At 43.1% G+C, this 14,783-nt stretch overlaps 1 protein-coding gene across 6 annotated transcripts in view; it reads right to left on the reverse strand.

Moving 5' to 3' along the window:
• kmt2d (lysine methyltransferase 2D) overlaps positions 1-14,783 on the reverse strand; it is a 73,140-nt gene that overhangs the window by 14,859 nt on the left and 43,498 nt on the right. For all 6 annotated transcript variants that reach the window (XM_031897155.1, XM_031897153.1, XM_031897154.1 and 3 more), the window contains 8 exons: positions 13,931-14,104; positions 13,607-13,740; positions 10,316-12,219; positions 8,332-8,455; positions 6,989-7,073; positions 6,834-6,900; positions 6,426-6,658; positions 32-6,268 (listed from right to left, as the gene is read on the reverse strand). In XM_031897155.1, the coding sequence (XP_031753015.1) occupies positions 32-6,268; positions 6,426-6,658; positions 6,834-6,900; positions 6,989-7,073; positions 8,332-8,455; positions 10,316-12,219; positions 13,607-13,740; positions 13,931-14,104 (8,958 nt within the window). The remainder of the gene's footprint in view (positions 1-31; positions 6,269-6,425; positions 6,659-6,833; positions 6,901-6,988; positions 7,074-8,331; positions 8,456-10,315; positions 12,220-13,606; positions 13,741-13,930; positions 14,105-14,783) is intronic.

Genomic DNA, 14,783 nt, shown 5'->3' on the forward strand with positions numbered 1-14,783 from the left:
CAATACAACATACATATGGCAAGAAACTAACCTCCTGATTCCGTGAAGCAGCTTTCAGTTTCTGTTCAAGAACAGTTAATTTGTTGTCAATATGACCATTTATATCTGAATGAAGAGGATCTGCTGAGCGTTGGGTAGCAAGCTGACATGTCTTGGCACGCAGCAATTTCTGAAGCAAGAGATGACCAGCCTCTGTTTTGGCCCCAAGGGATGTATTATCACAATTTGCCTCACTCTTCAAGTCCTGCTGAACAGATACTCCAAGCTCTATGGGCTCCTGTTTAAGGAACTTGGGAAAGTCAGCCATTTCCCCATTTTCTAAATGGGAATTTGGATTAGTCAATGATTTTGTGTTAGATTCTTTTCCAGCATCACTTTCTGTTATTTGGCCCGGTTTCTCTACCTGGCTATCAGAATGTATGTCTCCGGTTGCAGGAGATTGCTGACAACTTATGTCATTTGATGGTTCTGATTCTTTGGGCTGCTCTTTGGGCAAAAAGCTGGCGGTATTAGCAGGTTTTGCATCAGACTCATGCACACTACTTAACATGGGTGAGGCTGAAGAGGCCTCTATGGAGGATGAGGAATCTGGGTTCGGACCATCCCTGGATGGTGGTGAAAGATTACTAGAACAAAGTTTGACTGCAGCAAGATTATTCTCCGGCTTTATGATACCGCCATGCTCCTCTGAGGATTTATTCTTTGTAGTCTGTGAAGTTGGTACAGGCTGTGGGCATACAGCCGTAGACTCTTGTGTCTTTCTCTTTGGTTCCTGATGCTCTATTTGCAGGTGTGCTTGTTGACGCAACTGTTGCAAGTGCATTTGAATTTGCTGTTGTAGCTGAAGTTGCTTCTGGGGAGGTTGATTAAGCATCTGTTGTTTCAGCTGCAGAATCTGCTGCACCTGTTGAATCTGATGTGGCTGAAGTTGCTGTAGTTTTTGCTGCTGCAACTGTTGAGTTTGATTCTGCTTTAAATGCGGAGTATGTGGTGGATGAATGGACAGTGACTGCCTCATCTGTGATTGTTGTGGCATTTGTTGGTTTGTTTGCTGCTGTGCTGGCTGGCTGCTGAGAGTCTGATGCTTAACTTGGTTAGCTTGGTTTTGTATAGTCATCTGCGGAGGCTGGTTAAGCTGCAACTGAAGTTGCTGCAGTTGCTGTGACTGCTGCTGCAGCATTTGGGTTTTTATTTGTAGTTGCTGACACTGGGCATGGCCTACCTGCTGCTGTGACTCTAGTGCATGCAAGCCAGTCTGTGGGCCTAGAGGGTTTACTGGCTGTTGAGTATGCAAATGTACTTGTTGCACTTGAGCATTCTGGTGATGTTGAAATTGTCCATGTGCTTTATTATGCTGCTGAAAATTCTGAGGCTGCTGAATGTGTTGTTGTTGTAGCTGTTGAATCTGATGTTGAACATGTTGTTGGGAAGTCTGAGGTGTTTGAATAGATATTTGTTGCAAGACTTGCTGTGATTGTTGCAAATGCGGAGACTGACCCTGCAGTTGCACAGTCTGTATTTGCTGCACTTGCTGAAGCAATGGCATTTTTTGTTGCAGTTGCTGCTGTATTAACATATGAGATGGCAACTGTGACAATGTTGATGAGTGCTGCTGAAGCGGATTCTGCTGTGAGGGGCAGTGCTGTGTTTGCATAACCGGTTCTGTATGCTTAGGAAGTTCCTTTTGTTCAGCTTGTTCCATCTGTACAGCCTGATTTGTATCCAGTATCTGGGTCATCTGCTGTTCTTTTTGCTTTGGCTGATGCAATGGCGATGACTGAGTCAAATTCTGTTGCTCTATTTCTTGCTGCTGTATATGTTCTACTGGTGGTGACTGCTGTAGCTGCGGTATCTGATGTTGCTGTATTTGTTCTTGAGTCTGCTGCAGCTGCTGTGGAACCTGCTCCTTGCTCTGCTGTTGCTGGACCTGCTGCCGTGCCTGCTGCAGCTGCTGTTGCTGGACCTGCTTCTGGGCCTGTTGCTGAACCTGCTGCTGCTGCTGGGCCTGTTGCAGCTGTACCATTTGCTGAAGTTGCTGCTGCTGGGCCTGCTGCTGTTGTTGAATTTGCTGCTGGGCCTGCTGCTGCTGCAGCTGCTGTTGAATTTGCTGCTGGGCCTGTTGTTGCTGCTGCTGCTGCTGCAGCTGCTGTTGAATTTGCTGCTGGGCCTGCTGCTGCTGCAGCTGCTGTTGAATTTGTTGCTGGGCCTGCTGCTGCTGAACTTGCTGCTGGCCCTGTTGCTGAACTTGCTGCTGGGTCTGCTGCTGCTGCTGTTGAACTTGCTGCTGGGTCTGCTGCTGCAGTTGTTGAACTTGCTGTTGTGCCTGCTGCAGCTGTTGAGCATGCGGCATCTGCTGCCTCTGCTGAACTTGCTGCTGGGCCTGTTGCAGCAGCTGGCGCTGCTGAATTTGCTGCTGGGCTTGTTGTAGCAGCTGCTGCTGCTGGGCCTGTTGCAGCAACTGCTGCTGTGTCTGTTGTAGATGCTGAACTTGCTGCTGGGCCTGTTTCAGTTGCTGAGCCTGCTGCAGCTGCTGCTGTTGAGCTTGCTGCTGGGCCTGCTGCTGCTGTTGAACTTGCTGCTGGGCCTGCTGCAGCTGCTGCTGCTGTTGAACTTGCTGCTGGGCCTGTTGCAGCTGCTGCTGCTGTTGAACTTGCTGCTGGGCCTGTTGCAGCTGCTGCTGCTGTTGAACTTGCTGCTGGGCCTGTTGCAGCTGCTGCTGCTGTTGAACTTGCTGCTGGGCCTGTTGCAGCTGCTGCTGCTGTTGAACTTGCTGCTGGGCCTGTTGCAGCTGCTGCTGTTGAACTTGCTGCTGGGCCTGTTGCAGCTGCTGCTGCTGTTGAACTTGCTGCTGGGCCTGCTGCAGCTGCTGCTGCTGTTGAACTTGCTGATGGGCCTGCTGCAGCTGCTGCTGCTGTTGAACTTGCTGCTGGGCCTGTTGCAGCTGCTGCTGCTGTTGAACTTGCTGCTGGGCCTGTTGCAGCTGCTGCTGCTGTTGAACTTGCTGCTGGGCCTGTTGCAGCTGCTGCTGCTGTTGAACTTGCTGCTGGGCCTGTTGCAGCTGCTGCTGCTGCTGAGCTTGCTGCTGGGCCTGTTGCAGCTGCTGCTGAGCTTGCTGCTGGGCCTGTTGCAGCTGCTGCTGCTGTCCCTGCTGCAGGGCTTGTTGCAGTTGTTGTACCTGTTGCTGGGTCTGCTGCAGCTGTGGCTGTTGCTGCTGAACCTGTTGTTGTAGTTGCTGCTGTTGCTGAACCTGGTTCATCTGAACTTGCTGCTGTGTCTGCTGCAGCTGCAGATTTTGCTGAGCTTGTGGCTGAGCCACATGCAGTTGCTGAGGTTGAGAGAGTTGCAGCTGCTGAGGAATTTGAGGTGGAGTCTGTTGCAGCTGCTGAGACTGTTGCAATGGCTGCTGTGGACCTTGATGTGAAGACGAGTGCTGCTCAACCTGTTGCAGCTGTTGAATCTGTTGTTGAGCCTGCTGTAGTTGTAGCTGAAGCTGCAGTTGCAACTGTAATAGCTGCTGTACTTGCTGCTGAGCCTGCTGCAGATGCTGGGACTGACCTTGTTGCTGAGACTGCTGTAACTGTTGAACCTGCTTCTGAAAATGCTGCAGCTGATGCTGGACCTGTCGTTGTGCCAGCTGCAGCTGCTGCCCATGCCGCTGAGCCAGCTGAAGCTGTTGGGCTTGCCGCTGAGCCAGCTGAAGCTGTTGGGCTTGCCGCTGAGCTTGTTGTAGCAACTGTGGCTGAGTTTGTTGTAGCTGCTGATTTTGTTGCAATTTTGTCTGCTGTAGCTGCACAACCTGCTGTGTTTGTTGTATCTGTTGTGGAGCTGCTTGCAGTTGCTGTATCTGTTGTAAAACCTGCTTCTGTGTTTGCTGCAATTGCAGAGGGGTCTGCTGCACAGCCTGTGATAGCTGCTGTGGTGGCTGTAACTGTTGTGTTTGCTGCACCGGTTGCTGCTGCATTTGTGGTTGTGTCTGCTGACTCTGTTGCTGAGTCTGCTGCATTTGCTGTAAATGATGCTGTTGTGCTTGCTGCAGCTGTTGAATCTGATTTAACTGCTGTATCTGATGCTGTGGTGCCTGCTGAACTGACTGCTGTTGCATTTGCTGCTGAACAGGAACCTGTTGAATAGTATGAGTCTGCAATTGCTGTATTTGGTTTGGTTGTACCTGCTGCATCTGAAGAGACTGTACCTGTTGCATTTGTGTTGTTTGCAGCTGCTGCCCTTGCTGATTTTGCGTTTGGAGGCTCTGCTGAATTTGTGTTTGCTGATCCTGTTGCAACTGAGGTTGCTGCATTTGGTATGGATGATTACCTGACAATATCTGTTGACCCTGCACCTGTGGCATTTTATGCTGAGGTTGGGACTGGTGTCCCATATGTCTAAAATTTGAAATATTCTGTGAAATTTGTGTAGTTGTAGATTCCTGAGACTGAACAGCACCACAACCAGCCACCTGTGTTCCAGTTGAATGTTCTGGTATGGATTTCTGTAGGTTAACTTGGTGATTTTCCTCAGCATAATTTTGCTGAGCTTGTTCTGTAGCAGATGATGGTGTCTGACGAACATGAAACATTCCACTCAGTGGTGTTTGATCCCCAGATGATCCACTTGGAACTGGAGTGGGCTGTATGGTTGAATCTTGGAATGATGCTTGCCTGAGAGCTTGATTCTGAGTTTGTTGGTGTCGCTGAATGAGGATTGCCTGTAACTGTTGCTGTTGTTGTGCAGTCAAGTGCCTCAAATGAGGATTTTTTGCAATTATGGCCTGAAGCTGAGCTCTAATTTGATTCATGAGTGAAATGTTTGTCTGTCCTGCAAAACTAGGAGCATGTGTAATCAGCTGGCTACCAAGTGAGGGCCTCTGTTGAGTGACCAGATGTTGCCCAGCTACTTCCTTATTTATTTCATTCACTTGAGGCTGACCCTGAATGTGGCCTACAACTCTCTGCGCTTGTATTAAACTTTGTTGTTGCTCACCAGTCGTACTTTGCGGTGCATCAACAGAAGGTGGATGGAAGGTCTCTGGTGTAACATGATGAACATCATCAGTCTTCCCATGTGCACCAAGATTTTGTACTGCTTGTTGCGTTGGTGGAAGAGGCAAATTATGTTGCTGTCTCACAGGCTGCTGTACTGGACTTGTGACACAAAATGGAGATTGTACAGATTCCAGGTTTTCATTTGGCTGCTGCATATCTTCCATGGAGTCAGAATGTGGAGTATCAGGTTTTTGGCTAATTGAAATGGTTGAGCCATTGTTCCCCTGATCACAAGACGGTTTATCACCAGAATCTTGACTTACTGGACTGCATGTTGAGGTCTGCTGCAGACCAAGGTGTTGTTGCTGACTTTGTACCTCTTCGCCCTCTTGAACCAGCAAGTTTTCTCTCATATTACCATCCTTGGCATTCAGATTACTTTGAGGATGGCCAGTAATGGCTTGGGAGGTAGGTGGGATCTGTCCGATTAGCGTCTGCGGTACCAAATTACTAGCAGGAGGACCGACGCCAGCTTGCTGCTGTGTCTGGGATAAACTAAGCAAGTTCTGCTGTGGCTGGGACAAAAGTAGCCTCTGATTAATTATACCTTGTGAGTGAGCTACTGGAGAGGATCCCACAACTCTCTGCTGTTGCTGAGAGATTAAAATGTGTCGCTGCGGAGTGGGGTGCTGCTGTAACACAGAAGCTAGGGAATTCCCCACAACTGACTGTTGTGACTGAGAACCTGTCTGCTGTACCACCAATCCATGGGAATCTCCAACTAGTCCATGCTGTTTGCCCAACATTGCCTGAGGAACACTTCCTTGTGGTGACATCTGAAACCCCTGTTGCTGCAGCTTTTGAGCCAGCTGCATCCTCTGCTGTTGAACCTGTCTCTCCTGGATTGCCCTTTGATCAGGATTGAGGTTGTGAAGGGTTGATGCTGCTGGGTAAAAGCCACTGGAAGTTCCTGGAAGTGCTGTGTTACCAGCCTGGTGCTGCTGAGGTATGGGTTGAACATAGGAGGGGCCCTGTTGGGTTTGCATGGTTATGCTTGACTGAAGGTTACGAAGACTACTACTCTGTCCAACCAGCTGACTGTGTTGTATAGACCCTGCTTGTGGCATACCATGTCCTGCAATGAGTTGGCCAGGTGCCTTTGTTAGAACACGAGAGTTCTGATTAGGACTGACAGGAAGAACTCCACAATTTTGTTGCTGATGTTGCTGCTGTTTATTTCGATACTCTGCCATAAGATTTGTATGCTCTTTTTGTTGCTTACGAACCTATAGAGAAAAAAAAAAAAAAAACAATTTCACATAAATCAAGGATTTGTGCTACATTATCAGCATACAGAAAGGTTAAATATAGCTTTAGCAAAGTTGAACTGAACAAATGAGCAACAGAAGGTGCTGCACTATACAGAATACCACCACCACTTACTTGGTCAAGTTGCTTCTGGATCTTGCTTTGTTGTTCTGTGACCAGCTTTAGCTTTTCTGCATCGGCTTCTGGAAATTCACGACCAGCCTTCTTGGCTGTTCGCTGCTTAGCACACAAAGCTTTTCGGGACTTCCTATGAACACCAATTTGTTCCTCAAGGACTTTCAACTGCATCTGCAAGAGCTGCTGAGTGTGAAACAACCACTCTTCATACTGCCGTTGATCTGCTTCATCTATGTAGTTGAGAGGTCCATCAAAAAAGGAAAGGAAACAAAAAATTACACCAGATGAACAATCATTCTACTATGTAACATATGTTTATATAAAGGCCGAGAAACAGCTAAGGCGGAATTTAGTATAGGTCTTAATAAAATTGAGCATGGACATGTCGTAGATAGCAATACTCACTGATTACTCCCTGAACAAATGCAGGTGGATTGGGACGTGGCTGAGCTGTGTCCATGCTGCACCTTTCCTGGATATAAAATGGCAACAAAATAAGTTCTGAACTAAGAGTAAAATGAGATCATTTCACAAGTTTTTTTTTACCTCTCAGTTTTTACCTGTGCTACAGCTGCAGGTGTTTGGCTGCTAGATTCAGGTGCTCCAGGAACCCCTAGTCGTTGGGCAAGGAGGGAGACCTGTTGCCTGTTGTATGACAAAGCAGGAAAAGCGACAAAATGGTTTACAGATTGCAATATACTAAACAAAGTTATTATAGTGACATTAAAGTAATTATAATGACACTGAAGAAGACATGTACACTGCTATAATGTGACAAACAGTATTCATTATAAGACAATTATCAAAAGTCACTGTTGCTCAGGTACACAACAAGCCAGCTTTTCCAAATGACCCCACAACTGCTGCTTAGATCAAATTTCCATAATAGGTGTTAGTAGAAAAACAAAAACTATATAAATGCTCTCAGACAGCTTCTATCACCCGAAATCTAGAATTATGACAAACACACACAACTAGCACCAATACAGTATCTGCTTCACTGTTTTTTGTGCTACTGACAAAAACTGATGGAGACCACCCTAAAACAAATACTTTTCATACCCACAATAGCCATTTTGGTCCCATTACAAGATTTCAGTACAGAACAGAAAAAAAACAGGAAATGTGCAAGACCAATACATTCTCTTAAAGGAACAGTAACACCAAAAAAAGAAAAAAGTAATTCAAATATAAATTACTGGTGCCCTGCACTTGTAAAACTGGTATGTTTGCTTCAGGAACACTACTACAGTTTATAAAAATAAGCTGCTGTTTAACTTCTAGCTGCTATATAAGCTGCTATATAACCTGTGCCTTTTCTCCTTTTGAATGGCTGCCCCCTGGCTACACAGCAGGGTATTTATATGAATTGATATATTTTCATTTTTTGGTGTAACTGTTCCTTTAACTTCCTAATGATACAATACAATACAAGTCTACTAGAGCAGTTTAGAATTTAACTACAGAAATAAATGATGTCTCCTTCTCTGTTTTTTTCAGCTCTATGCAGGAGAAAGAGGCCAGTAAAGTAGAAAGTCAGCCGGGCGACCTTTGCTCTGTATTGACTGTAAACATCAGAGCAGGCATGCTAACACCTATAAAAAGACAACTAAAAGGGGTCAATTTAAACTTAAATTCACTCTAACAGGATTGCTGTATCTATTGACCTGTATAACAGTTATATGACAATGATACACCATTCGTTTTAGGCGGCTTTCAGGCCCCATTTGCATTCTATTTTGTTCCTTTTCAACCTGCAATTTAGCATATGGTGCTGCAGAACAACCCAGTAACAATCAAGGGAAAACCATTTTTGAAAACCACACCACCACTACCAATATCACACTATAATAAATTTATGGTAAACTTTTCAAGTATTGTCCAAAGACAATTTTATTTATACCTGTTCATAGCAGGGGTGACACCAATGCTCCCCTGTGCCATCACTTTCTTTATTCCCTTTAAGGCAACCATCTTTGCCTTTGCAATGGGATCCATGATGTCATCAGCTGCAAATTTGTCCAGATCTGTGAAAAAGAAACACGTCTGTCATAAATATATGTAGCAAGTTTGTTTGCTACAAAGTAACTCAATTTCAGTAAATAGATAAAACAAGTAAATTGTGAAAACTATAATAACCAATTTAGCTGTCTCAATAGCAGAAACTCAGGCATAAAGCAGCAACCCTTTTCTAAACTGCAGCAGCCATTTTAAGAGCATTGAGGTAGGAGCATTACTTGAAGTAAAACACAATGATGGGATTAACTTCCCCTTGAAAATTTGTGGATAGAAACATTTTGCAAAATAAAAAACAGTTAACTAAATGTTAATAAATCATGAATTATGGGAGTTACTTTTGGAAACAATATATATATGAAAACTCATGTACTGGCAAAAATCCATTCATAAACTTCAAAAATAACTAGGAGGGTGAAAAAAAAAATCGACTTTTTCTCAAAATTGCTTAGTAAAGGTGTCCCTGTGTGTACCATTGCCATAAATTACTTCACGCTACTTTTTTCCCTGAGACTGCACTCAGGGGTGCTTAGCTTTCCTCCACCAGAGGGGGTCAGTGTATCACTAGTGCAGAGTCCTCCATTGTGGCTTTGCGCCTCATGATTTGGTAGAAGGGGACACAGACAAGCCCCTACCCAAAGTATATGTAATTATATGTAAATCTAATTTTTAGAATTTCCCTTTAATTTTTTTTTTTTTTTTTGTGCCCTTATTTATATAGTAAGATTATACAGGATTCTCATCAGTTTTTGAAGTGTGGAGAAGAGGAAACCCATGCAGACATTGGGGAGAACCATATAAACTCCTGGCAGACAGCGCCCTGGTTGGAACCAAACCTAAGACCACAGTGCCACAAGGCAGGAGTGCTACCCACCATCCTAAACATTGTTTACCAAAAGCTCATGATAAAGGTCTGTTTCCTCCTTTATTAGCAAACTTATTTTGCTTGCCGCTCTATCTTAAGATGCCTCGGTCTGATACTCAATTGAGTTCCTAAACTATACCCATTTTAATTGGACAAAAGACGTTGAAGGCCAAATTTTTGTACATGTAAATCACCATTTTATCTAAATAAAAAAATTTCACTAGAAAGTTTCCGTTTTAAGTACAAAGGGTTCCCCCTTGGGATCATACAATTAACAGTGCACACAAGCAAAGCAAGGGCACACATACATGTTAGGTCACATCAGCCAATAAATGGACAAATTCTTTTACTCTGACACATTTTTGTTACAGTTAGAGCTGCATTATTTCCTGTCAGTTAATCTCTGAGGGAGCACATAGTCCATCACTAAATGGTGGCTCTAGGTCAGGGATCTCCAACCTTTCTTACCTGTGAGCCACAGTCGAACTTGGAGAGAAATGATAGCATCATAAAAGTTCATGGAGGTGCCAAATAAGGGCTAAGATTGGCTATTAGGGAGCCTCTATGCACACTATAAGCTTACAGAAGGCTTTATTTGGTAGTAAATCTTGTTTTTATTCAACCAAAACTTGCCCCCATGTCAGGGATTCAAAAATAACTACCTGGTTTGGGGCCACTGAGAGCAACAACCAAGGGGTTAGTGAGCAACATGTTGCCCCCGCGCCACTGGTTGGGGATCACTGCTCTAGGTAAACAATGTAGAAGAGCAAAATTTACTGATATTTTTATTCTAGTTTGATAAGATTCTTTAATATTAAGTAATCATTCTGAGGGTAAAGTTTTCTTTTCATAAACAATCCTGCAGCTAGCCAGTATGTAGCATAAGTGTACTCTTTTCTGTGACTGATGTGCACGTTGATTTTCATATGATCTTCACTTATGTAAGATTTTGTTTCTACATCTACTGTGCAAAAATAAGAAAAAATAAAACATGTAATGGTTGTACCTGTATCGGGAAATATGTTGTTTGTCAATTGCTGCTGCTGCTGCTGCATAACCAGCTGCTGTGGCTTCACTCCAATTTGCTGCCCGATCATAGGTTTTGGAGTGAGACCTTGAGTTTGGGATATACCAGTTTGCACCATGTGTTGACCCCCTAATAAGTGGGCTTGATTAGGAGTCCCTGCAAGAGAAGAATCCATGACAGTGCTGAGTGGTGCTCCAGCAATTCTCTGCTGTATTTGATGCTGTGGACTCAGAAGTTGGGAAGTTGCATTCATCGCCTGTCTCGGTACAAGTCCAAGTCCTACTAAATTTGCCTGGTGAGAATCTTGATGCTGTTGAATATGGGGTCCTGACTGAGCTGACAAAGTTGGATGAGTGATCATAGGGTGCTGTGGTACTCCCTCTGCATGTGGTCCTGACATTAGTTTTTTCTGCTGTTCTTTTTTCTCATGTTCCAGAAGGTCCTCTATAAGAAGGGGAAGTTCACTGGCTACTAGGGAGCTCTCCATTTTATCAAGATCATCACTAGGAGACTGCCTAGCACCCTGGAGACCAAGAGCACCATCATCTAACTCAAAATTTCCAAGTATTAGACTGCTCTGGCCTGCAACTGCAGTGTCTTGGTTTGAGAATACAGGAGCCCCTTGATTTGTAGCTTGAGTAGGGTTTACATTATGGGCAGTTCCCGACTTTACCAAACCAATGCCAAGCACATTTTTATCATTGCCATGGCTAGGTTCTATTTTAACAGACACTTGATTACTTGTACTAAACTGACAATTGCTAGACTTCATGCCACCATCTTCTGTTTTTGGTTTAAAATTACCACTGAAGGCAGGTTTTGTTTCAGCTGTAGATGGAATTTGGGCTACCTTTCCCCCTCCACTATGAGGTAATTCAAGTCCCAAGTCACCAGTCAATTTGTCTTTGGTTGTTTCCACAATTGCATTTACTGACACTTCCTGCTGAATTTTTTTGGGAAGGCAGTCTGTTTTGGCATCGCTGCTGTCAGGTTCCATCTTCATTAACGCTTCCTCCTCTGCTTTTTCATTTGCAGATTCAACAAGACGCAAGTGTTCATTGAAAATGTCCTTTTTGTCCCCAGTATCTAATTCAGGATCAGTGTAAGCTAGTAAGTCAAATTCATCACCATTTAGGAGATCATCCAGGTGCGGGTCATTGGTTTCAAGGTTATCAAGATTGCCTAAATCATCATCTGCTTTAGCCACGTCAAGACTTAAATTCGCCAAATCATCGTCTTCCAAATCTTTGTGTGTGTCAAAATCAACATCAAGTTCCGGGGGGTCATCACAATGAACTCTTCCACCCTCCACACCAGCAGATGTTCCCTCCTTTGCTCCTTCAGAAAGAGCTGGAGCTGGTGTTTGCAAATTGGACTGATGCTGTGTTATTTCAGGAATAGCTTCCACTTTTGCATGAAGTGGCTGTTGGACACCAACCATATGTGTTGCATGATGAGTCAAAGGGGTGGAAGTTAGTGATTTCTGAACTTGCAGCAATGGGTTTCTCATCACTGGCATTTGTATGGGGTTTCCATCAGTTCTAACAACCCCAGGTATCAAAGGAGGATTTCCCCCTTCACTTGCCAAATAAAAACGTGGTCTGGTTTGCGAGACTGGAGGGGAAAAAGTAGTACCAATGGGTAATTTTGGTGCATGATGCCGCAGCTCAATGTAAGGTGCTCCACCTACAGTAACTGAAGAGGAAGTAATCTGATCGCCTGGAAAAGGAAACCGCACAATTCCTCCACTAGTCAATGAAGGTGTTAATGAAGGGCGGTTTGGAGTCACAGACCTCTGAGATGCTACTGGCGACTGCCACACCTGTGCTTGATCAGGAAAGGGGCCTCTTGCATAAAAAGTTTGTGTTGTTTCAACAGATTGCCTAGAAGAGACGTGACAAAATTTGTACATTATTAGCTTTCAGATTTTTTTTTTTTTTTTAATTCAAAATTGGATGATTTTCTGTGTTACAGTGGTGCTTAAACTTGCTGACCCAACTTCACTTGGGATTCAGTCAGGTTACTGTCTGCATGAATAGTGAAATGTGGGCAGCTAGCAGACTACCAGACCAAGTGAGCAGAACCCGGAAGTTCTAGCAGTGGTACTGTTCAAAATAATTTCATTTACCAACACAAGAGAGTCCCCCTGGAAAAAAAGTCACACAAAAGAGTCCCTCTGAAACCCTCTGGAAACTACAAATGACATGGGAGGGAATCAGGATTTAGTTATATCATGTCTATACCAACACATTTATTTCAAAGGCCCCCTAAGTGATGGTTATATTTCAAGTTTATTTGTAGACTTCTAGCTGAAAATTAGATCTCAATGTCCCGAAACTGTAAAATAATAAATAATTGCAGTCCTTAAAATATGTTAACTGGCATATGCCTGGTCTTTATAAGTTTGTTTAGTACTGGCTACAATGCAGATTCTTTAGGAACTTTAGAAACAGACAAAATATACGATAAAATATATAAAAGCACCACAAAATGCTGATACAAGCTATGCAATACACAATAGATAAGGTATGCTGTAAGTTATGCATATTTATACAGTCAGAAAATTAGTAGAATTTAAAATCAAATGGCAAAAGAAATGTAAAATGTAAAAAAAAAAACAAAAAAAACACTTCTCCCATAAAAGTAAAATAAGAAATGGTCTTAATGATATCAACCCCAGTACTTATTCAAATGTGATTGGGAACTTTAAGTCAATGTATTTTTTTTTAGTTATAAAACTGGAGCCAGACTTGCTACCTTCCCATTGTTCTGATGATCAGCTGCTGGGGGGGGTTGGAGAAGGGAGGGAGTTGATATCACTCCAGCTTGCACAGCGGTGGTGCAAGTTTATAAGAGCACAAGTCACATGGCTGTGGCACTAGTCCCATATGAAATTTTAAAATTAAAAATTTTGTTTGTGCTTTGATTAAAAAAAACAAAAAAAACAGCTTCTAGAGCAGAATCCTGCAACTGAAACTAATGCATTAAAGAAAAAAAACAAAAACAAAAAAACAAACATGTTTTCACATGACAGCATTACTTTAAAATAATCTTGACTGTAAGCACCACTGGCATGAAGTGCTTAGTAAATAACGGTTGAGATAGTCATGAAGGTAGGAAGCAGACAGGAACAAAGCTTCTTTTTTTATGTTGGCTACAGGTATGAAAGTCTTACATTCTTTCAGTGTGATTTTTAAAACAAACACATACATTCGCATTATAAAGGAAAAACATTTAGAGGGAATGTGCAAAACACTTAGCACTACACACCTTCCAGAATTGTCAACAGTCCCAGGAGATGCATTAGGCAAAGGCATATTCAGTCGATCATCTTGGGGGAAAGACTGAGCAGAAGGTTTACTTGTACCAGGAGAGGCAGGTATAACTGAGAGACTCGCTTTTTCCTGCAATAAAAATGTGTTATTTTTTAGTTTCTTCTTCAAAGAGATTTCCCATTATAACTGTAGATGAAATGGATCAGTTATGGTACATTAACACTTAAATTTGTCTAAAAGCATCTAACAGTTCAAAAAGTAGCAGCTTTACAAGCACATGGAACTTAATTAAAGCTTCTACACAGAGGTTCTAACACACCTGTGCAGAGGGGTATATCCCAACTCGCCCCACAGTATCAAAGCTTTGCCCGCTCAGCTCAGCACTCCACCCTGGATGGGATGAACTCAGTGTAGCTGCAGCTGCCTCTTTCTCTTGACGCAAAGTGTTCCTCTGCATCTGTTGTCTGATTAAGAGCTCTCGTAATCTCTGTCTCTAAAGAAAAAAGGAATTGAAAATAAATAAAAGCAAAAGAGAATACAAAAGATGTTTAAATAACTATCACAACATAAAGCACAGAAAATTAAAAGTATTTAACTATCACGCCTATATTGTTTCCCCCAACAGAGGTGTGGGCTAATAGAGCCTGCAAAAAAAAAAAAAAAAAAAAAAAAAAAATATATATATATATATATATATATATATATATATATATATATATATATAATATTATAATGACGAGCCTGTGGTGATCAAAACGCGGGGTGCAAGGTAAAAGACCAGCAACACCGAGTTATGTTCCAAAAAACAATCAATTGTGTATTAAAAACGCATGAACAGCCAACGTTACGTTTCGGTCCCCATCGGGACCTTTCTCAAGGCTATATATATATATATATATATATATATATATATGCAGTGCTGGGCTACCTGCTCCAACTCGATCATTATGCGCATGTGTGTGACGTAGGAGGGCAATTTACATTCAGTGCTCCTACGCTCCTTCACATGCGCATAGTTAGCGATTGGGGAGAAAGTTCATTATGCACTTGCACGCCAACCAACATGGCCGCCTGCAGCGTGGGCTCTATTAACCAGCGCCTCTGGTGGAGGAAACAATATAAGGGTGATCGGTACCCTTTAAGAGCAACCTGGAATTTCAAAATCTTAAGAT

Source organism: Xenopus tropicalis, chromosome 2 (genome assembly GCF_000004195.4).
Source record: "Xenopus tropicalis strain Nigerian chromosome 2, UCB_Xtro_10.0, whole genome shotgun sequence".
Classification (NCBI taxonomy): domain Eukaryota; kingdom Metazoa; phylum Chordata; class Amphibia; order Anura; family Pipidae; genus Xenopus; species Xenopus tropicalis.